Below are 25,004 nucleotides of genomic sequence, written 5' to 3' on the forward strand. Positions count from 1 at the left end.
GCACACACACACACACACACACACACACACACACACACACACACACACACACAACCCTGCCACTGCCATCCCATTGTACTCCCCAACTGGGGCGTGAGAGAAGGAGGAGAGCAGGGGGGATGACAAGAGAAAAGGAAAGGGGATAAGGTTGGCATGAGGTGACAGGAAGAAAGAAAGCAAGTAAAAGACATGGAGGATGACTGAAAAATAAAAGGATCTAAGAGAGTGATGGAGAGTAAAAGCTGGAAAGCGTAGACTGTGCATGAGGACGAGTGTGCGAGGGATGGCAGTGGTGAAAGAAAAGGTGATGAGAGGCAAAAACAGATATATAGGGAGCAGAAAGCCACAATGAGCTGCAAAACATTAAACAGAAATGGAGAAAAGAGAGAAAGAGAGAGAGAGAGAGAGTGGCAGAGAGAGAACGATGAGAGATACAGTAATATAGAGGGCTGGTTGGCAGGGGACCAGTGCTGTAGTGTGGTGTGTTTGAGGATGAGTGGAGATGACTGCTGACAGTTCTGGGAGTGACACATCCACACTCATGCACACACACACTCTCTCTCTCTCCTGCGCGCATGCATGCACACACACACACACACACACACACACGCAATGGCAGAGGGTCCAGCTAAGGCAGGTCTCTGCTTGTGTCCTAAAACAGAGAGAGAGACCTGTTGGCTGATAGCAGATCTTGCTGGTTCCATTACTAAGTACAGAGAGACACACAGGACACACAAACACGGCTTGTGATGTATGCTAAACTGCAGCAGCCGCTCTGCTGAGGAGAGATTGACATCTCCACCAGCCGTTTCCAACAAGCAAACAACAATAACCGAGACTCACCGCCAACACAGACAGATAAACAAGACAGAGAGACACATAAACAGACAGTTACACAAGTGTACTCACACAAACACGCTGTAAAGACTGTTTTTCAAAACAGCGAAAAACTGTTGCTTAAATGTAAAATCCATACTTTTTGACAAATTTGCTCATAAACATATAAAGCACACACTCAGATAAGTAAGTCCCAAATCAAGTTAGACATGGGTTAAGGTGACACTAAGTGTCTTGATGCGTGAAATGAAGTCGCGAATATCGGAAATACACCGCAGCAGCTCAGATCAGGCTGCAAGTCAATCAGGATGGTTAAGATTGAATCTGTACACCTCTCACACTACCAGATAACTTTTGCCGACAATCGGTCCTGACCAAGCCTCCTGATTGTCGGGATGTGCAAATGTGGAGTAAATCAATAATAGATTATCTCGTGTGTCTCCAGCCTAAGTACACACAGTATAATTTTTAATCCAATAAAGTATCCGTTTTAACCCTGTCTGCTTTACTATTAAAGTTGTGCCTGTCTCTGTTTTAGAGCTGTTAAGACTTTAATAATTGAATGCTTGGGCACAGCTTCCCAGACTTTCTCTGCCATTCAAATAATGGCAAATTCACAACACGCTTGGCTATTGATGTAGCCTGCAATAAAGCGTTCAGTTGTATACAGTTTCTTAAGAGACTGCAACTGCAACAGTACTCGGTCGTGTGCACTGTGCAACGTTTTGATGTATATAAATGGCCTTTTTGCTAACCGATATTGCTGATTGATACCATACAATACATACATACGAAAGCTTTTACATTGCTGATCTAAACACAGGTACTAGTTAGGACATTCCTGGGAAAAAATTATCTGCCTCACAGGAAGTGATGTGTTTTACATTTAAGGAAGAAGCAACAGTGGTTTGTTTGGAATAAATAGAAGAACTGAGTAGTTAGCATGAGCAGCGTTTGCTCATTTCCTGAATTCCTTTACTGTTTTACATCACTGTAGATCGTTTTCCAGTGCTTTTCTCACATTATCAGATATGTGCTATTTTTCCTTCGTCTTAGTTGTTTTTCAAAGTAAATATTTTGAAACAAATGCTGTTTAAATATTGCAAGATAATTGCCAGGTAATTTTACAGACAATAGCTGGCGGAAGCGTCTTGCTTTGATGGGTTGAATGGGTTGTGATTGACAGAAGGCGGGTCCTAACGTAACCGGAGAGAACTTTAACTACTGGTTGAAGAAAAATGCAGAAATCAGAGAAGCACAAAGAGGAAGTAAGACGCCCCCTCCTGTGTCTTCCTGGCTCTCACAGTGTTCCCGAATGCACAAATTTAACAGTGAACAGAACTTCTTTCAAAATGTAAAAGTTTATAGCCTGATATTAGCATTCTGATGCAGCTTCTCGTTCACAGTGATGGATTACCTCTAACGACTTGTTTCCTATGCTGTTTGGAATTGAATGTGAGTGAATGAGCCCAAGAGGTATGGCAAAACTGATTTAAAAATACCTTTAATTGTGGCGCAAAAATGAAAAAAATTAGCAAAAACTCAAATCACAATGGAACTGTCCTTTAAGTTATTGTATTCTATTAACTTAGAGATGTAATATGTAGGATTTTCACTGAATGCATCAAATTTTGTGCAATCTTATAATAGCCTTCAGTGCTACAATGCTTCAGGGCGTTCTTTACCCGTGCATCCTTTTTTATCAGCGGATTTCATTTTCCCATTGTGTTGTTTTTGAAGCGTTACCAATCCATGTGAAAGGAATTCTAAGATCCACAACAAATCATAGCCAAAACTCCCTATATTGTTTCACATAACAGCAAAAAGCAGATCAGCTTCAGTTTTAAATGTCATGTTTTTTGTTGTTGTTGTCATTTGGGGTTTTTTGTTGCTCCCATTGCAGTCTTCACCACTAATTTGACCGGGATTACAAATTCAATTTTGTGTGTGTGTGTGTGCGTGTGTGTGTGTGTGTGTGTGTTTTCAGGGGTTCTGTGTTCTAGCAACACTCGCTGAGTGTACCTCAGCAGCGGACAGAACAGTACTAAACGCTGTAGTGGTTTAGTCACCATAGTAACCACACTAACCCAGCTACTCTCTCTCTCTCTCTCTCTCTCTCTCTCTCTCCATCTCTCTCTCTCTGTCACACACACACACACACACACACATACACACACACACACACACACACACACACACACACAAAAACCCATCAGCCAATCTTGCTCTCCCTGCTTCACAGGGTTTCAAGGCTAGCCAGATTTCCCAAAGCCTTCTAACATAGCCGGCTGTTTCTCTTCACAGCCCTAGCCACCAGAGAATAACAACCGTGGATGCAAGAGCAGAGAGACACGAGAAGAGTGAGAGACACGACAATGGGAAAAGACAGAGTAGAATGATAGGGAGGCAGCGGAGATGGTGGGGCGAAGGAGGGACGGGAACAGGAGAGGAAGGAAAGGCAGCGAGATTGGGCTGGAGGAGACAGGGAGACACCGAGGAGGGAAGAGATAAGGAGCAAGAGAGAGAATTAGAGGTGAGGGGAGGGAAGGACTGAGTGAGTGAATGACACAGCGGCGTAGCTTCTGCCGGCGACAGCAGGTGAGGGGAGCAGGTGTTAAATATTAAAGCGACTCAGCAGAGGACCTAGGCAAATGGCCCCTACAAATATGGGACATCCCAGGCCGGGACACACAGAGACACACACACACACACACACACACACACACACACACACACATATAAATACGCAGACATCGAGGGTAGCATCCCACCACAGTGGCAGAGCAAAGCAGAAAGAACATGCATGTTTAATTCACAACCTTCCATTTCAGCATGTTCATGTTCTTATCCTACACACTGTGACCCCAACCCCCACCCTCCATCCCCCGCACACCGAGGAGGGAGTCGAGAGAAGAGGTGAACGAGCGAGCGAGCACATATGGGGTGAGGTAAAGTGAACAACATTTCTTATTTCCCAAAGCGTTCCCTCTGTAATGGACGTGCAACATTCCAAAGTAATCCTGTTCCTCTCCTGGGCCCCGGGGCCCACGCCACCCCCCCCCCCCCCTCTCCACATCTCCTCCTTGTTCCCTAAACATGTCTCCCTTTTCGCAGTGCGGCGGCCAATTTCTCACAGAACACCGCAAACTGTTCCATACTGAAATGTATTGTTCGGGATGAAGGGGGAGAGACAGGGAAAAGAGAGAGAGAGAAAGAGAGAGAGAGAGAAAGAGAGAGAGAGAGGGAGGTTCACTCATATATCGGAGGACTGGCCTAGGTGACGCTGATTGAGCGGATTAATCAGTTTTCATACAGAAACAATCCCACATGGGTGAAGAAGCACTTTGGATTGTCCAACAGCAAAGATTCTTTGATTTGTTAGGACTGATCCAGTTGGGGTAGAATTAATTTTCAACATTGCCAGTTTTGGCAGAGATACAGTGTAGGCAAAAACAAACACTGAAATGCAAAAACAACATTCATGAAGTCGACAAGGCTTCCAGGGTTTGTCCCAGGCTAATAGATCAAAGTTTCAATCACATATAATAAACAAAGCCTACTTATGTGCGTATGTATTTATTTATATATACAGTATGTATACTAATTATTTTATTTATTCATTTATTTGTTTAGTTAATTAATTACTCCCAACACAATCATATGTGTGTGTGTGTGTGTGTGTGTGTGTGTGTGTGTGTGTGTGAGTGTGTGTGTGTGTGTGTGTGTGTGTAAGCCATCTAAATCGATGAGTACCGATGTTTTAAATAACCTCTGTTACTGTTGTGCATCTATCAGAGCTGTCAGAACTTCAGAAGAGACAAGAAAAACACTTGTGAGCATCCAAACCAATAATGCTTCTCTGCTTACAGTACAAGATGGCTAGCTGTGTTTTTATCGATTCCTGCATGGCAGTGGGCTGTTTTTTGCCCGTATTAAAACCAGGCAGGAGGACTTTCTTATTTACAGGAGAGGCCTGCAGGAATAGTTGTAGGGGACTGTTTAGTTGCAGGTTACACACTCAGGCTCATACCTGGGAGCTGCCAAGAACGACCTCAGTCTTGTACTGCTGACCACTGAGCAGCTCCATTAGAGCAGTTGGGGGTTAAGTGCCTCATTTAAGGGCACATCAGCAGCAGCTAGTGAAGGTGGGAAAAGCACAATTCATTCACTTTCCCCACCATGATATACTCCGTGGGGGGTTCAAACCGGTGACCTTCTGGTCGCAACCTCACTTTCCTAACCTTCATTCTACAACTCTCGCGCTGTCTCTTTCCTCTTTTTTTCCCTCTCCCATACACGCACTCTACACCCCCCTCCCACCACCACCCCACCCCCCGTCAACCACTACTTCAAAAGGCTGCCATACTGCAGCAGTTATTGGTTCCTGTGTTTTGGCTGCAGTGCCCTAAGAGATTTAAAAGGCTAAAGAACCGGTTGTGTTTTTATCAAAGCTTCTTCAGTCAGTCTGTCAGTCGGCAAGGTCTACAGAGTCAGTACCAGAAAGAGAGAACTCAGCTAAGAAAGAGATGTACAACCCTAACTGCACTGAGCAGCACACCAAAATGAAACAAAAACCTAATCTTAAAGGACAACTCTTTTCTTTTTTCTTTTTAAAACTAGGAATCTGTTTCTCTGTCATACTAGCCATCAATCCAAACACTTATTTCATTGATTTACCCTTTAGCAACTTACCACACGAGTTTGCTCTGTCTCTACTGTGAAACTAGGCATTCAAAACAATCTGACAGGGCAGCCCTAACAGCATAAAAAAGATTCCAAAACCACCCAACATGTCATTTTCTGCTCTCAGTATAACGATATCTTTAGACAGTTTATGTATGAAATACTAGTGAACCAAGTACAGATGGGCATCCATAAGGAAGAGCTTGAGTAACTAAGAGGATGTAAACCATAACAGATTCTTGCTATGTTTATTCTTTATTTCATATACCCACCAGCTGAAGACATACATCTCTTAAGTGGGAGCTTTGGAAGGGAATATATTTGGATGATTTAAGGGGCTTTGCGATTTTTCATGCTGTAGCCCATTGGATTGTACAGGATTGTGTAGAGTATTTCAGATGGAGTGAGTTGCTAAATACCATGTTTGTGAATGAAATAAGTGTCTAAATTGATTGCTAGCATGCCAGGACATTTAAAAAAAATACAGTGTAGGTTGAAAAGAATTATCCTTTAACATTTAGAGCTGGCTGAGAGCAGGGATTATAACACCCAAATCTCACTCTCCCAAACATACATATTGTGGATTCAGTGGAATCAGGGAGGTAGGAGTAGGTTGTGTGTGTGTGTGTGTGTGTGTGTGTGTGTGTGTGTGTGTGTGTGTGTGTGTGTGTGTGTGTATGTGTCTGTGAGTGCTCGCGTGCACACGTTTGTGCCTACACAAGCCTGTATGTGTGTCATCATCACTCACCTTGTCGGCCATAATCATAGAGGATCCTCCGTGAACTCCCAGGACTGGAAGTTGTGTCTGAGCAGAGAGGAAGTCAAGGATCTGGGCAATGGCCTCCTGATCGGTGCCATCGGCAAACACAATGCCATGGAGACGTGTGCGTGACAGAAGCTCACACACCTTGGGGCACAAGAAAACAAACTCAGGTGTCAGTGTGTGTTTGTGTGTCTGTGTGTGAGAGACTAAGTGTGTGAGAGAGAGCTTGCAATTAAGTGTTGGATTTAGTAGGGAGCGTAACAGCACTGTGTGCGCTACTCACCTGTGTAATCACAGACTTTGGGTCTGTCTGGTTGATCCTCAGTGTTACCACGGAGACGTCAAGGGCATCTTCAGGGCGCCGAGGTGGGCGGAGGTCCTGGTCAGTAACAGGGCGTGTCTGTCCCAAGATCACACCTACACTGAGCCCTGGAGGCTTCTGGGACGCCACAGGCACCATGATCTGGGAGAGTAGGAGCAACATCCAGCCCACTACACCCATCATATCCTAAACACACAGACACACACACACACACACAAACAAACACAGAGTGACTGTAGGGATCAGCAGCAGAAGTTACCCCATATCTGTTCCACTGTCGGCCTTTATTTGAACATAAACGATGCCTGTAGGCAATGTTCACAGAAAAGTGCCAACTATAAATGGATAAAATAACCGTGAAATAAACACAATCTGATTTTACCCTATTGATGGGCGTAAATGGGGAAAGTTTCTCAATCGATATGAACACAAAGGTGTCTACATCAATCAATAACATTCACAGAGATAAAAAAAAAAAGGAATTTGCTCAAACACACTCCGTATCCTAACCAAGTTCCGGTCTAATTCAGCTGAGTCTAAGACCCTGTTCCCAGTTTCAGCTAAGTCTGTTACCTTTTTCCTGTAATGTGAGCAGATCTGAGAGGAGCAGATGAGTAGAGGAAATGCAGTGTGAAATGCCTTGGGCTGAATGAGGGCTAATGAAACCATGATGCGGATGCTACGTTGCATCTCAGCCAATTTCTTACACCACCACAGTCCAGCAGAGCTGAAAAACACCCCAGGAGGAAATCATCACATCCAGAAAATTAACCCACTGTGTCTGTATCTCTTTATCCTCACCTTCCCTTGTTGTCTAACTTTGCATCCCTGTCTGCTGATTTGCCTCCACCTTACTCATTTTCTCTTAATCTATTTGATGTTTTTCTCTCTCTCTCTCTTTGAGCCATCCTTATTCTGCCAATCTGTCTTTCCGGCTGGCTAAGTGTGTGTATCTGATCCATGTCATCTCACACCCGGCCTAATCAGGCCAGTTAGTCAGTCAGTACTTTCCCAGCTTGCTCTCTCTGCCCTGGTGCCCATAAACTAGCCTGCAGCTCCAGCAGCACTTAGCATACGCCGCTAAATCACACACCGCTACACTCCTGTCCCAGGGAATTAGTGTCAGCCTTAACCAATGGGACAAGATTACACTAACTTTCCCTGGAGTTAGCATCAGAGCTAACACAACTAGGAGCCACTAGGACTCTGCTGTGGCACAGCCTCCAAAATGCTTAACGTCAGCACTAGAAAACTCTGGGTCACTGAATGCGCCTGCTGTTTTATAGAATTTGCATTTGTGCTTAAAATCAGATCCGCTGACTGTTATGATTAGCGTCCAAAGAGATGTCATGAGGGGTCACTGTCTGAAGTTTCCTTCTGCGTTAGCATTTCAGGTCCACTGAAAAATACTGTACTTTACTAAAGTAAAATTATCCATTAGGCCTATTCCTCTGGTATCCTATCAGTGCATAAGAGAACGCCTTTGTGCACATTGTGACATTACCCAGGGTGATTTTCCGCGGATATGAGCACATTTTCTGGTTCACAAATGTTAGCCCTACTATTAAATAAAGCTCATGTGGGTGTAATTGCTGAAATGTTCTATCAGTCTACAATTTCAGTCTTTCATTCATTGCCAATGGAGCAGCTCCAGATAGTGTCTCTAAATGGCATCACAGATTAGGCTCTTGGTTATCTGGTCTCTAGGTTTGGGAGGGAGATGCTCATGTACGTCAGTGTTAATGAGACTGCCCAAGATCACTGAAATAACAGATGTAAATCCTGTTAGAGGCTGCAGCTGTAATCACAAAATACCTATTCAGCAGAGCAGCATTAGAAATAACATGCAAACCATTAACACACACTGTGACCCCCAACAGTGTATAGTTAAATGGCTGCGTGATAAATTACCGCTATCCATATCATATTTTTTTAAAGGTCTAAGAAAACAGACTTTTCCCCTCCATATGAAGTTACACAGAAAAAGTTTGATATAAGTCTTAAGACCTCTGCAGCAACTGCTGGATTAGAGAAAGTAAGACATCACAGAGACGCAAGGCTAGTCTGCTTGGGGTTTAGGAGACTGAGGTTGATTTGAAAGTGTTTGTGTTTATATTTTCCAGAGATAGCTGCGCAGTTATTAAGGCTCAAAGTGTATCAATATCCAGCCACCCAGACAATGTTGTTTGTTGTCTTCATTCGATAGCAGCAGATGGAAGAAAGGCCTTGTTTTGACATATATTTTTTTATTTGTTTAACATTGATGTAAGTTCCAAGTGCATTCCTGCTTGGCCTTGCTAAAACCCTCTGCCTGCTCCCCGCTCCCCTAGACACAGTCTTTTAACAGCCCGACAGCCTTTTTCCACATCAAAATTTCAGCAATGCAGAGAAAACAGGGGGGGTGAAGACACACTTTTGGCCAATTTTATGTTTTTTTTGCATGCTTTCCTCTATGCATTTGCATGTGTGTGTATGCGCCTGTGGAACCAGGGGCACAGAGACTGTCCACGAGAGTTCCGTCATTCATATTTCATTGGTAATAAATATGAATAAACAATAAGGACTCTGCCAAGTGCTAGAGAAGACACACTCCCTCATTCATTGGGGGACTGCATTGTGTGTGCTTGTGTTTGTGTGTCTGTCTGTGTATGTGAACCACGAGAAAGAGAGAGAACTCCTCTGGAGGACAACAGAAGTGAAAAGGTGAGGGTGAGGCAAAGAGAAGAGGGGAGAAAGGGCATGGAGATGAAGTTACAAGCATTGCCAAGACAGGGAGTTTATGGTTCAGGCAGGATAGTTCTCAGATGGGAGAGATGTGGCGAGGTAGCTTGATGAGCCCCATCATATTTCACTTTGGAATAGCATTTTATGTGTTGTGTTCAGTGTTGAGGATAATTATGAAGCCCTAAGTTCCCTTTGGGGACCAGTGTGTGTGCATGTGTGTGTGTCTAATAGAGAAATAACTTAATAAACGTGATTCAGTCAGACTGAGAAATTACATTGTTAGGTGCAGCAGCAGGGTAAGTGGATACAATTAAAGAATTCAGAGGATTATTTGCAAGAATTGGAAAGAGGGGGTTGAATTAATGAATCTTTAATGATTTTTTGCCGTAAACCTGTATTGATTATGAGCTGTATGTTCAAGGTGTAGATCACCCCAAACAGTAAGAGCACTAGAGTTACAAAAACATGGCAAACCAGTATGATGACAACCTGAGACTGGACCCTTCCTATGAATAAGAAGTGATTTTTTAAAGCTTTTGAATTATTGAAAGGAACTGAAACATTAAAAAGACAGAAGGTGGTCATAGACGATGATGGCTGGTAAGTCTTGTTAGACAATCTGATGTAATGATGGACAAGAAATGTCCCTTTAAATTTATAACAAAAAATTTTTAAAAACCTGAATTTGTACTCATTTTCATGCATGACAAGTGCACCAAACTCTTGCACAATCTATTATTTATGAAAGCGGAGACGGTTGTTAATCTACCAAATTTCTTCTGCAGACTAGGTACTGTTGTAATAAGTACGAGAAATGAAACTGTGGTGCAGTATGTGGATGCATGTCGGATGAGCTAAACTACTGATCCTCCTGATGATTCCAACGATTTTCAGGCCTGATTCAGACATGCATAAAGTTACATGGGTCTTTCGGAAATTGAAATATGCACAGTTAAGCTGTTCCTATTCAGATTTGGCCCATTTGATGTGCGCACTGAGGATTTGGGTGCGCCTTGGCTCGCACACAGCTTTATTCAAAAACTCTGTGTCTTTGTCCTTCCCATTGGTATAGTGGAAAATTGTCCATGTCCTTCTCCCCTTTTCATGTCTTTCTGCTGAGGTATTGCTTTTACATCCCATGTGCCTTTAATTCAGTTTTGGTCAGGATGATGGCATGTGAAGTTTGAATTGGCAACATGCAGTTGGGACATTAATTGGCTAAAACATAATAAAACATACTTCACAAAATCTGAAATAATTTAGGCTGATGCATACAGTTGATGCCATCTTTTGGAAACCCTCCAATGTGGAATCTGTCCTTGATCATGCATCTTTGTGCGTCAGCGTCTTGTCAATATACTGTATGTGCTTTGGTGTGTTGCTCATTGCTGTTAAGAACTGTGCCAGGCAGGAAGAGACAGAGGCTTGAGATATTCCCACATCATCTCCGGAAACCCTGTCTGGCTGAGGCAGCACCTGTCGCCAGGATGGACAGGGAGCATTTCACCTGGAGCAGCATGGCAGGGATGTTGGCTATGCAGTCTGGTTTGGGGTGTCCAGGGATGTTTGGGGAATATTTTTGGCCACTGTATCTTGCTGCCTGACTCAGCTCTTAATAGGAATAAGCAGCCACACCAAAGGATATAAATTGACCAGACACTTAAAAAACACACAATCATGGACAGATCGAGGTCCTATCCATGTGGAAACACTGGATTCACCGGGCATCTGTTAAACTCAGCACATTTAAAAAATGTATTGGCACTTAGAGGTGTCATGTTAGATGTTCTGGGCATTAGTATGCTAATCTCTTCTTTTACAACAGGAATCCGATGAGAGCTAGTAGACATAATGCAGGGTTTCTGATGCATAAAGAAAGGTGCATGCAGATTAACTGAAGTCAGAGTCAGAATCCATGTATTGTAATGTGAAGGAGGACACTCTGGAGGATCTAGTGTGCCAACCTAATTAGTTCAGTGATTAATTATTATTGATTAATTAATATATACATTTAAAAATCATTTTATGAAGTCATTAACTAAATTCACATGAAACTGGTGTAATTAATATTCAATTTAAAAAGTAAATTAATAATTCCAAGTCATTATTTTGTCTTTAAATTATGAATAAATTACTGAATTTATAAATGGATTTGTAAAACGTTTTTGAAAATCTATTTATAAAATCTATTATAAAATTTAAATTTTACTTTTTGTTATTCCATTTACTAATGTATTTTTCTATTCATTTTCCAGCTCACAATTCATTTGTCTACTGCTTTACCATTTACACTTTCTGCTTGGGCCACATATTATTTTTAGATAACTCTTTTTAATTAGACGACGTGCACCCAGTGTGCCACAGTAAAAGTAATACGAAGTCCAACCCACAGAGAAGTAACAGGAGCCCTCTTTGGCCAGCTGCTGGTCTGTGGATTCTCCCTCATCCTCAGTCAGTAGGCTGTAGCATGTTGCTAATTCTAGCAAGCCAGCACAATGTCAGGGACGGGGATGCCTCAACTTAAGCCTGGTCTGGCAGACCAGATAGAGGCCAACCTGACTGTGTGCCTTCACAATCCTCCTCTAAGCCATCCAACAGCAGTGGAGTAAATCCAGTGTACGGTAAGAGCTAGCATTAGCCATTAGCTGGGGGTTACAGTTACAGTAATTTAAGTGAAAAGAGATAAAAGCATGAATGACTTTATCCAAATCATTAAGGGATAAAAACAGCTACATTAATGCAACATTAATATCTGCAAGGCAATGTTTGAGAGTAGTAGCCTACTGTTCAAGTCATTAGGGGCAGATATAGCTGTGTATTGTCAGCAAAATTGGAAATTATGTTATATATAATGAATATTATGTTTGCAGATTATATGTCCAAGCGGAAGTATGTAAATAGAAAATAAGATGGGGCCTAAAATTGAACCCTGTGGGACCCCACATGTAATGACTGCTGAGGATGAGGATGAGTTACCTATCTTGACAGAAAACATTCTATTGGAGAGACCAACTGAGTTTCTACAGCGATCCAATAAAATAGTATGGTCTACAGTATCAAAGGCTGCACTAAGATCTAAAAGAATTAAAATGGAACATTCCCCAGCTTCTGCTGCTAAAAGAAGGTCGTTGGTCACTCTGAGGAGAGCAGTCTGTGCTATGAAGAGCTCAAAAACCAGACTGGAATTTCTCAAACATATCATTTTGATGCACAAACCATAGTAACTGGGTTAAGACCTTGGATGAAAAGAGCAGTTTGGAGATGGGCCTGTGCAGGAGATGAGAAGTCAAGAATAGGTTTTTTGAGAAGTGGTTGAACTACTGCATGTTTAAAACTAGAAGGAATAACAACAGTGGCCAGAGCTGCTTTGCTTTGAAAATAGTGAAACACTATGCTCTAAAATCAAATCAAACAAAGGGTAGTACCAGAAGTAAGTTTGAAAACACTTGAATATGATATTAATGTAGACCATCTTTGCACAATCCCTAGGGATATATTGTTTAGCAATTGATATGCCATAATTGAAAATATCCAGTGTTTTGGGGAAGTTTAGGAGGAGCATGTTGTTTAAGATTAATGTGATATAGGCAAAGGGTAATTCTTACAGAAATTATAGTGATGGTCGTCCAGTGAAGTATAACATTTCACATGGATTTGTGGAAGTTGTATTGTCATCAGAAAATTAATATGGGACAGCTAATAAAGCCATTTGCTTGTTCAGAAGCTGAGTGATGAAATTCCTTGTGGAGTTAATGTTATTGGCACACTTAGCACACAGTGCAAGGCATTATTTTAATGTAGCTGTATCCAGAGAATTATAATAACAATTCTTTCTAATATAATGCATCCCTATTCAAGTAGCCAAGGGGTGGGATGGGACGGGGGCGAGGTTACAGTACACTAAGCAGTCTAATAAAGTCATTCAGTGAAAGAGCCACAAGGTGCACCAAACAGAATACAAAATGTCAGTGCAGTTTTTACCAAGTAATGTGTTGCATGTTAAGACAGATATAAATGCCTGGTCGCACATGAAGAGAGAGCGACAGTCTTTAAGTGGTTGAGGAAGATACTGAATTGTGGCTGAAAACTGTGTGGCAGGCAAAGTGCAGAATGCATCTGTGTTTCTCAGTGGGCTGTGACCCTCCTGTTGTGGGGCCATTCTGACAGGATCACAGACATATGTACTAAAATTAAATAAAATTTAAAAAAAACTCCCACAGGACTTAGTTCTTGTCCACCGTTGTGGGATTTTCATGAACCTCCAATATGGATATATTTGGCATTGCTGGAAGTTAAAAGAGGAAATGTAGTTATATACCCTTCTCTAAATATCAGGACATTTGTTTGAGACTTCGACCATTAAATAAATGCAAGAGAATTGAGAGAGGAATGGATGATTTCATTTTAAGAACTGATATGCTTCAACAGTCAGCACCCTGCTGAGTATCTCTTTTTTTATTACCCTTTTTGTTGGCGAGTTAAACTTCTTATCATCTTATTCATTTAAGCCTCCTTATACTTCAGTTGAATAAAAATAGAGGTAACTGGAGTTCTTTGAATTGGTTTCTCACTAATGCCATGCCTAGTTTAGATATATAAAAGGAATATATATTACTGAGATGTAACTCTTATATTTGATAACCTTTTAAATATATTTTAATATATATTTGTTCCTCATTACTTTGACTCTCAAGACTGAAGATTTCCTGCATTGTAAAATCTTGGGCTGATTGCCTAATTTTGAGCCACATGCAGAAAATGTAGAAATTTCAGCAGAGGAATTTGTTCATTTGTAGTATGTTCTAATTACCCAGCTGAAGAATTTTGTTTATTTTTTGTGTTCTAATTAGACAGCTAAAGTTGTATTACGCATTTATTGTTTGCAAATAAGTCAAAAGAAGAAAAGGGACAGATTCAATCTAAATAGTGTATAAATCATCACAATAACAAATTGGACTCATCCTGCCATAACATAAAGGATACATCTTTCATGGAATCAAAGAAAGAGATCTCAGCCACTTATAAAGACCCTGTTGGGAACAAATGAAGTGATGAATTAATACTGATAAACTTATGTGCCTGTTCTGGTCCTTTTAGTTATGAAAAAATTAATAAAATTGGATTTAAAAAGCTAAAGAATGCTTCAGCTAGGACAGTGTTATGTTAGTCTATGCCAAAAACTGGTGTCTATAAAAGCATGAAATTGGAATAGAAGGGGTATGAGCGTTAAGTTGGCCTCAATGACAAGGCCAGACCAGCTGTGCTTAGGCAGCACCTAAGCCTCTTTTTGAGCCAGGAAAAACCCTGAGACTGACAAAGTGTTAAAGGCATCGTTTAAGGTAACAAGGACTAAGCTTCCTAGCAAGCTGAATCTGTTCTCACTCTCAAACCCACGTCTCGTGCTCCGTACTTATCAGGATCATTCAAAAGCATGCTATTCAAATGGACAAAGGAGTTTCATTCCAAACTGAGACATCCACCATTTGGAAAACCTGATGCCTTCTCTTGAAAAATGCATGCTGCCATGAAAGTAGAGCACATCTGTTTAACTGTGGGGGGTTTTAAATTGACTACTGACAATCTACTTTCAGGTTGCACTTTTTTCCCAAAATGGGAATTAAGAGGTTTGAAAGGATTATTATCAGTGGAGTGAGTTTAACCAACTCCAAGTGTGTTGCAACTTGCTAATCTCACCCCACTATTAAACACACAAGTCCAGTGCACGTCATAAGAGACAACCACACTATTGATTGAACAATTTCAATTTTATGGATGAAGGCTAAGATTTTCTGAATTAAATTGATTTTTTTTTTTTCATAATTGTGAACCAAAATTGATCAGTTGTATGTAACCAAAATTGCCTATTATCTTATTAACCATACCTATGCCTTCATCAAAACAATACAATACAATGACATATTCCAATCGCAATTACACACTAGTGTGAAAGATTAAGCAACATACACATCACTGTGTAACGCTGTTTAAGGACTGAAATATTGGTGCCACAAAGTAATGCTTGTGTCGCCAACTGAATATAGAAGGACTATCAGTCTTTCAAAAAAAATATTAGATCATTTTGTTCCAGATATAAACTACAGACCAGAAGATCAAGATTACAGAATCCAGATTTGTAACCTTTAAAGACTACTGTCCCATAACATAAAATGACCATAATATATTTGAGGAGGATTGTTAAGGTTGTTGATCAATACCAACGATCACTTTGCCAGGTGCTGAGATTCCTGGTTTTCAAAACTTTCTTTCCAGCCCATACTCTGTTAGGGAACAAAAACTCCTCCCCCAGCATATTCAGCTGCTGAAAGATGGGGGGGTGGGGCTAAGAGCAGGCTAACATCTTCGCAACACATTTCGTTCTCAAGCTAGCAAACTAGCAAATGAGCAGTATTATTATTACAGTAGTTTGCATGGTAATATATTACCTCTTCACTAGACATTTCTGTTGGAACTTCCTCCCTCTGTTGTGAAAAGTCGACTTTAAATCCAATAATCCAAAACAAAACTTCCAATTTCTCTGCAAACTGATTTCATTAATTCAAACACCCTGTTAGAAATAAATGTTTGCAAGGACATCTCATTGACTGTGCAGCTGGTCCATCCTGGTGCAATGGTGGCAGGTGGTGTAAGACTTTGAAGGTTTTGTTCATTTAATAAAGCAGAAACTTTAAATACTTACAATAAAACTGTAATCCTTATTTAAGATGTATAGGCCACAAGCCCACATCCTCAACAGTTATATCACAATTTCTTGGTTATATATATTTATTCATGCCCTTTGTTTCTCTAAATCTGTCCTGAATCCACCTTTCAGAGGGATCAAGATTATCCAGATTTTAGGCATCAAAATTCTCCTAATCTCTGCCTTTGAGTTTTGAAAAACACAGATACTAATTTTTAACCCTAACCCTTAAGATTGATTAAAGGTAGGATTTGATTACCAAATCCAAATCCCAACCTGAATAATCAGAATCTCTTTTATCAGTTTTGAAAAACACAATTTTGAGGTTTATTCCAATCCGATTACTGAAATCCTATCAGAAAAGTTTTGAAAACTGGGCCCAGTGGATAAGGCTCATCTGGAATCTGGAGCAGACGGAAACACTGAAAGAAACATAAAACCACCGTTGCAAGTGTGTGCTGGCTACAAACATTTAGTCCTAAGCCCCAGTGGGAATCAAACCCCGAACCCAGGCAGTGTGAGTGGCATGCTCTAGCCCTTGAGCTGCAGGACCATAAGTCTGCATCCGCCCATTGTAACTATCGATATTGCGTAGTTCCAATTTTTTATCTGTTCAGCTATGGATTTGAAGCCAGAGTCTTGTGATTGCCGCTATGACACATTCATCAACTGAGTCACACAGGATGCCTAAGCCAACAAATTTTCTGATACATGGAGCAATGATGATGGCAGACTAGAGTTAGAGTTAGACCCTGCCGATAATCGAGCTGATATTGGCCTTTTATTGAACATCGGATATCGACCAGTCATGTTGTCCACTACCTTTATGATGGAGGTTCCTCCCTGACCACAGCTACAGAAAAACTGCAAAACCTGCAATGCAATTTAATTTTCTTTGCCCATTTTATTTATTCATTAATTGTTCAATGTTTTTGTAAATTAATATCATTCATTCATTCATTCAATTAAAGTCAGTAATGTATCTCAGAGTTTCCCCTACCATTGAATAGATGGGGTGGGTCACCCTGCCTTAAAAAGGTCTTAACCCATTTAAAACAATTTCATTAGTTTGGGAGAGAGTTTTAGTGTCCCATAGTCTAAATGCTATTACAGAAAGGTTTCCACACTGCCAAGACTTACATTCCAGGGGAAACATTTTATGTTTGTGATTTTTTGGCATGAAATGGTAATTTACAGATATTCAAGATCATCACAAAATATCAACTATCGACAACATCAGTCTAAAAATACTGTTATTGGTATTATTGGCTTTCAAAACCCCATATCGGTTGAACCCTATACTTACTATGATTATTATCACTAACTCTGTGTTTTGATGAAGTGATTGAACAGTGCATGAGGTTTTGGGTGATTAACTAGTCTCTGAGACTGCACTAGCAGTCACACACCAGAATCCTTTTTAATCACAGCAGTAAACAGAAGATCAGCGGGGGTCAAATGACACATTATCATATGTCACTCAGTCCTTTTCACTTCAGGAATATGAAAACGGTAATTCTTATGCTCTCAAACCCTATCTGAGCCCTCTTTTCCTAACAAGGAAGTTTCACAGAGAATGTCATCATCTTCATCATGGCATTTGACCTGCGATAACACACACAAAACAGCCGCTGGGAGGGCAGAGCATCCATGTCTACGTTTTTCCTACAATGGAAAAGACATAAGGGCAAAGAATATCTGCCACTGAGAATCAAATACAGCCAAATTTTGGCAGTGGATGCTCCCCGGACAAGACCATCTGATGCAGTACAGGCAGTGTAGCAGGTTTAATTGACTTCAAAGAGGGCATTCACTCAGCAGCTGACAGCTGATGGCCACGCCAGAGGCTTGGTGGCTGCGTGTGGCTTGGCTGTTAGTGTTCTAGGCAGAACCACATTGCCGCACCCGAACTTTGTTACTAAACCTTTACTTTTTTTTTTTTATGCTTTATTGACAGAGATAGTGTGAGAGAGAGACAGGAAGGTATGGGAGAGAGATAGGGGAACCCGGGTCGCTGCGGGAAGGACTGAGCCTTATGGTACGCGCTCTACTCGGTGAGCCACCGGGGCGCCCCCACTAAACTTTTACTTTTAAGCGTGCTGCTTGTGAGCTTGGATGGAATGCTCCAAACAAAAGTAGGGATTCTTTAGCTCTTAGCAAAGAGGAACAGCTTTTGTCAAAATATAGAATCAGGATATGCCAATGCATCCTTTAAGACAAATGAATCTACAATGAAAGGTAACTTCCACCTTTACAGGTTCTTTAGCTTTCCCCTTATAATGTTGAGGCAATATCATACTCCTTTTAAAAAGCTCTTGGTTGGATTGTGTGTAGTTCTACCTAAAATCCTCTATGTACAAGGAAAAAGAAAGAGAAAACAATAAAAATTGGAAGGTATATGAGGACTGTTTCTTTGTTTGTATTACTCTGTTGTTTTGTGTCTGAGATGCATTTAACTGAGCCACACAAAACAGCCTATCAAGTACCATGAAATTACCTTAACGACAGTGGAGCAATGTTGGTGGTTACCTTTGCTATGGCTCGCTAATTATATGTAAGGATCAAACAGCACATTTTCACTCAAGGCTATTCGCTGATTAGCTGCTCTTTGAGCTTATATCACAAGAGCTATACAATATTAATCGCCATACTTTTGGATCACTAAAATAAAACTGAAAGTTCAGTGGAGGTAAAATCTTTCTATGTAAATTTCATGAAAAAGAATGAGTTCCCTTAAGTCATTTGTCCTCATGATTGCTCGCTGAACCTTTCCCCACTTGCAGACATATGGAGATTTTGGGCTAACCGCTCTCGCACTATTAAAAGCCAAAACACTCAAACCAGGTTGGCATAGCGCAGTATGAACACTCACCTTTGGGAACCCTTCAACTTCAAGAAGCCTCTTTGAATGCGCTCCTCAAAAATATGTCTTTATAAGAAACTACAGAGTTCTAAGCAGAACCATATAAGCTTTTAGCATGTACCCTACACCTACATACAAAACTACTAATGTTTGTATAAATATCACTGGTTCCACTGGCTGCCATCACAATTATCTCTAAAGACCCATATTTTTAAAGCACGATAACATGTTGAGGATAGCATATTTGAATGTGAGACATTAAACAGCTTTTACCGCAGAACAATAGAACAATACAATTTCATTTCTGAGTACCTACGCTGACAACACAGAGACAAATGCTGCTTTGAGAGAATGAGTGCTGAACTACCTGCTTTGCCGACATAAAGGGTTGGTTCAGTGAACAGCTCAGTGAACAGCATCTCAATATGTAATTTCCACACGGTGTCATGGTGGAGCCAAATTGGGACTCAAAATATTATATGCATCACATCACTTGGAATTTTCCATTTTTATGTTTCCCTGTTTATTTCAGTAGACCGTTAATAGTAGACTCTGAGATGTGAACATGCAGGGCCCAACTGAGCAAGACTGCTCTCGGGGGTGACAACAACAAAAACAAAGTGAACAGAATTAGAAAAGTAGGCCTACTGCAAATACTGTTGAGAGATCTTAAAGGTGTTATGACATCACGCCCAGAATTCATTGCAGCTTTTCACAAGATATTTATATTAATGAATATGGGAACAAGTGTCGGCACTCGCTGCTCCCCACGCGATTATGCCCTGAAGAGTTGATCTCCTTTTGTGTCATCCTACTCTTCCAAAAAATAGGCTACTGCTGAGCATACCTTAACTCTCTTTCCCTAATTCTGTGAAACACCACACTGAGTATGGCATGATGGTAATTTGCCCTAAATGATGCTAAATGTACCCTCACACACACACACACACACACACACACACACATAATCATCATCATTAAAAATAAAGTGCGCTCCTTGCCACCATCCTTCAGCCGAGGAATGATTATTCTGATGGAAGGGAATTATCTAGTTCTAGTCATGTCAGGCTCCTATACTAGTCTTCCATATAACATCAGCGTGTGTGTGCGTGCGCGTGCATGTGTGATTGCTTCCATGTCCCTCAGAGGAGGAGAAGACACTCCGTGTGTCAGACTTGGCACGGGAAGCAGGAGGAAAACGGAAGAAAATGTGTTTCTACAACGTGACTGCATTCAAAGCCTGAAAACTGTAATTTGAGATATGAATTCATTACACGGGCTCTCATCAGCGCTCGGGAATAATGTGATGCAACAGCGCCGCTTAGTGTCGGCGCTCTGTCTGAGACGGTTCAGTTTTGCTACGTTATCGGCCCGCTACTCACCTTCGGTGTCACAAAGCGTGGCTGCTGCAGGTTTGCGGTCGCGGAGGTTTTGTGCCTTCTTGTGAGTCCATGCGGCGAATCTTGAGTTTTACTGCCGTGGTGTGAGCGCCCGTACAGGCAGCCACCGTGACCTGGCCGTCCACTGACATTTTGGGTCCTTCTCACAGCGCCAGCCAAACCAGAGGAAAAGTGTTCAAACTTGATCTGAAAAAACAAGACAAAACAATTAGACCTATAGCTTTGATTTTCCTCAAAACGGAAAGACTTGTTGAATTTGGGCCCGTTGTGTTGTTTGTAAACCTAATAACATTAAAGGGCGCATCTAGAGCTTGAATCACATCAATATTATCAAGTCATTGTGTCTCTCGTGACTCATATAAACAGTTTGAATTGCATCAAATTCCAGCTTGCTCGATGTGCGTGTGTGTGTTTGCACGCGCGAGAGTGCGCGCGCGTTTGTGTGTGTGTGTGTGTGTGTGTGTGTTTGCGCGCGCGCGTGTGTGTATTATGAGAATGCTGAGCCACGGGCTTATTGGATAGAATACTTGCATGACGAAAATACAAGTTAAATTCAAAGGTATGGTTTATGGTGAGAAAGACAAATTAGTAAGCTACTCTCCCGTCGCTCTATCTCTCTCAGTGTTTCTATGTGTGTGTGTGTGTGTGTGTGTGTGTGTGTGTGTGAGAGAGAGAGAGAGGGAGAGAGAGAGAGAGAAGGGGGGAGAGAGAGAGAGAGAGAATGAGAGAGAGAGAGAGAGAGAGAGAGAGAGAGAGAGAGAGAGAGAGAGAGGGACAGCGTTAAAAACAGCCTGTGGCTCTGTACCGAATATTCCCCTCACGCTCCTCTCCCCGGTACCGGGGCTTGTCTATGTAGGGCATGCAGCAGGTTGTGTCGGGGACTTGGACGAACGAAGGAACAGACACGAACATAACCAGCCACCCCATATGCCTCTGCTCCACTTTGAGAGGAGAGTGCGCGGCTACAGCAGACATCAAACCAGCCCTCCCTTTAGTGCCTGAACCCCCGAAAATGTCTGCTCAAATTTCCGCGTTATCCCCAAAAGAGGAGTTGAGACGCCGTTGTAAGCCAACAACTCACCCCATTCCCGTGACACATCTCTCCAGGCGGCCAGGTGGAGATGACATTGCAGCCTGTTACTCCATTCGGGTGCCCTCGGCAGGAGTAGGAATCACACACGACTCTTCTCCGTCAAAATAATCCATCAATTATTCCTCCTCCCCCCCCAAAAAAACACACACACCACACAGATAAATCCACCTGTCTGCCTCGGAAAGACCCCCCCTCTCCCCCGGGCCGGCGGTAGGTAGGTAGGTATTCCTCTCGGTTAAGATGTCAACACCAACACCATACACCGGCGGAGAAAAAACCAGTTAACGTGGGGCTCAGTTAGATTAGTATCCAAAAAACCGTTGGTTTGGAATCTCCGGCAGCCCCGCGCGTTCCGCAGTGAGGGCTCGTGGACAGGTCCGCGCGCCTCCTCCTCCTCCTCGCGCCGCTCGCGGATTCTTGAAGACTGAAGGGGGGATTCCGTCACAAATAACCTCAACACACATATACACACACTCACACTCACACGCACACACACCCCCTCTCTCTCTTTCTCTCTCTCTTTCTCTCTTTGTCTTACACACTCATACATACACTCTCCGAGCGCGAGCACCACTCTCTAAACCACCTCTAAACAAGTGAGCAATGCGAACCAAGTTTAACGGTCGAGTTGTTATTTATAGCCTATAAGCCGCGTGATAAAGGTGATATTCCTGCAGCCGACCGAGCACCCGGGCGGAGAAATAAGAAATATTCTCGAGCCTCTTTACCCCGCAGCCCGCCTACGCTTCGCTGGCGAAGGTACATCAGCCTAGTTAATTAAACATACACATATGGGCACAGGCCCTGAATGAGAGGAGGATGGGGGGTTGGGGAGTGGAGACCGGGGTGACTTCATCTTCCCTTAATAAATATCATCAAAAAGATATGGGGCGAGTTAAGAGCGCGCGCTTGTGAAATTTCTCCATGTCTCCAAAAAATACCCGACTCCAACTTCGCAGCTCGTTACAGCTGAGAAGTCTCTGTCTGTCTCTCTCGGATTCTCTCTCTCCCTCTCGGCCCCAGTCTCCTTTCCCTCTCTCTCTCTCTCTCTTTTCTCGGTCTCTCCAAAAATGAAAACACAAGAGCGGTCTCTCTCTCACACACACACACACACACACACACACACACACACGCATACACACACACACACACACACACACACACTATCGTCGAGGGTTTATGGCATCATCTGGTGCCACCCAACACTGCAAAACAAAACCGCGCGCGTGTTTGTGCGGTGTATATGTGTGTGTGCGCGCGTGAGTGTATGTGTGTGTGACGACTGTCTCGGCGTCAAACAAGTCGCTGTTCTGGCGCGCCTCCGCTCCTCGGAGCATCACTGCACACAGATAAAATTTTCAATATCCGCCGAGCAGTAGTAGTCTAGTGGTCCCCAGACATCCCGCCCCCGGTGATCCACACACTGATCCTTCAAATTACCGCACCGAGCCGTTAATTGTCTATCCGTTGATGTGTCACGTTTCCTCATCAGCACCCAAGTTTGTTAAAGCTACGGGTGAGATAAGGCAAAAGAGGCGACGCCAGTGAATTACAGCCTCAATTAAACATAATTAGCAGATCAAAACTGCAGCACAGGGGTCCTCGGGGAGCGCTGAAAACTCTCCCGCTCCCTCTCTCCCTCTCGCTGTATCTCCCTCTGAGTGTTGCGTCGGAGTCCCTCTGCAGACAGATGGTGTAGATACTGGGGTCATGCTAGCTGGCCGGGGCTGTAGGTCTGACTGTGATACAACCGAGTTACACTTTCAGACATAAAGCCGGGCTAGGGCTGCGTATGAGCGAGCCGAAAGGTTTATTATTAAGGAACACTTCCCCTCCCCTCGCCTCCCCTCCGCACCATCCCCGCAATAAAGATCTCCACCTGTTGAGGTCCTCTATCCTCCTCCTCCGTCAGAGCCTGAGCCTCGGAGGCTTGGAATAAAGGAACAGACGATTGCATAACGTGGACATAAAAGAGAGGAAAAAGACCACACGATGAGTGGTTGATGGTCTACTTTTCTTTTGAGGAAAAAATCCTGGGGTACCAAACATAATAACTCTTTCTTTCATATTCTCTCTTAACCCCTCTTACCCCAACCCACCCACCCCCCTGTCTGTGTTCTTCACCCATTAGAAATAGTTTGTTGGGGCAAACCTGGCCCAGCTCACCCCTTGGGAACCGCAGAGGATTTTGTGGGATGCCATTAATGGCTTCATTCATTTTGGTTTCTTATTTAGTACTTGATTCGTTTGCTGACCAAAAAAGTGGCCACGTTAGTCCCATCTGGGTAAACTCGTCTTATTCTAGGTTATATTTAAACATTAAGCTGTTGCCAAGAAAATAAAATCATACATTCTTCCAAGCCTCCATAAATAAGCGTTTAAAAAGCCTTCTTTTAATAAAATCTCATCCAAAGGGGTGCGTGCGCCTGCAGACCTCTCTATAGTAATTTTTGGGACGTGACCTTTTTCAAGGTTTTACACCTACCCTTGAGAAAATCTCTCTCTCTCTCTCTCTCTCTCTCACACACACACACACACACACACACACACACACAAGCGCGCACGCATTTAGTATGCGTTTGCCTGCACGCTCGCATGCACACACACCAGAACAAGACTTGGACAATAGGCTACAGTGTGATGTAAATGAACTCCGTGCTGAGTGTCTGAGACAGTTATTGGTTAGACAGCAGGGGAGGAGCCCGCGGTGTTGCGATCGTCGGAACATGCGTCCCTGTTATTATAACTGATTTATAACCGCTGGGCTAAGTCACCATGCATCATTCATAGGCCAACAGCACATTAAATAGAAGTTACTGAGGCATGTCGTGCTGCAGTGACGACGCCGGACAGTCGCTTACACAGCCACGTCTCCCCGCTCAGCTCAGGTTCAAATCTGGCTCCCAGCTCCTCATCACTTAAGTGCCAGTTGCTCTTCCTTCATGCTGTCTGATTAAATTTCACAAGACGGTAGCTAATAACTCATACCAAATAAGCCTGTGATTATAAATGATTTGTAAAACCAGGGAGACTCATTATCACTGTGTAGTGCGTCAACAATGTAATAACTACTTTGTTATTACTGTGTATAATTATTCAGGGACAACAGCTCATTCCACTAATGTTGTTTGGCTAATAGTCAAAGCCCAGCACTCCGATATCTGTCAGAATCAGAGTGGAAAGGAAAAAAGGGTCCAATTAAAGCAACTCCCACTATGAAACCAGCAGGCAGGCAAACAAACAAACTGATAGATAAATAAATAAATAAATAAATTACAGGGAAGAGAAAACGATTACACAAGGCCTCTGACAAAAAAAATGATGTGGGCAATTTTTGTATCCATGGTAACTGACTTTTCAGTGTCACCACTTTTGTTATGGCAGAGGCGCAACCCAGTTACATAAAGTCTATGCCTTGCTAGCTGTGCTAGGCTACACTAGCCCCCCATTCATAAACAACTGGCCATGCTAACTGCTACAGGATGCCAGCCACTCATTCACAAACACACGATCAAACTGATCCACACTAGCCCCACTGAGCACACCTACACAACACATGTAGGCCTGCTGGAGCCAGCTCACCAGTGATGCCACTTATATAATGAGAGTCTTTATAAAC

The 25,004-nt window shown here is 42.5% G+C and overlaps 1 protein-coding gene across 1 annotated transcript in view; it reads right to left on the reverse strand.

The window, feature by feature from the left end:
* The window catches only part of grin2ab (glutamate receptor, ionotropic, N-methyl D-aspartate 2A, b), a 69,530-nt gene extending 48,139 nt beyond the window's left edge, over window positions 1-21,391 (reverse strand). Inside the window, exons 1-4 of the mRNA XM_071909345.2 lie at window positions 21,374-21,391; window positions 20,275-20,478; window positions 6,567-6,791; window positions 6,269-6,427 (exon numbers count right to left, since the gene is read on the reverse strand). Coding sequence (XP_071765446.2) covers window positions 6,269-6,427; window positions 6,567-6,791; window positions 20,275-20,478; window positions 21,374-21,391 — 606 coding nt within the window. The remainder of the gene's footprint in view (window positions 1-6,268; window positions 6,428-6,566; window positions 6,792-20,274; window positions 20,479-21,373) is intronic.
* Between the last annotated feature and the right edge of the window lie 3,613 nt (window positions 21,392-25,004).

This window comes from Centroberyx gerrardi, chromosome 3, assembly GCF_048128805.1.
Source record: "Centroberyx gerrardi isolate f3 chromosome 3, fCenGer3.hap1.cur.20231027, whole genome shotgun sequence".
Lineage (NCBI taxonomy): Eukaryota > Metazoa > Chordata > Actinopteri > Beryciformes > Berycidae > Centroberyx > Centroberyx gerrardi.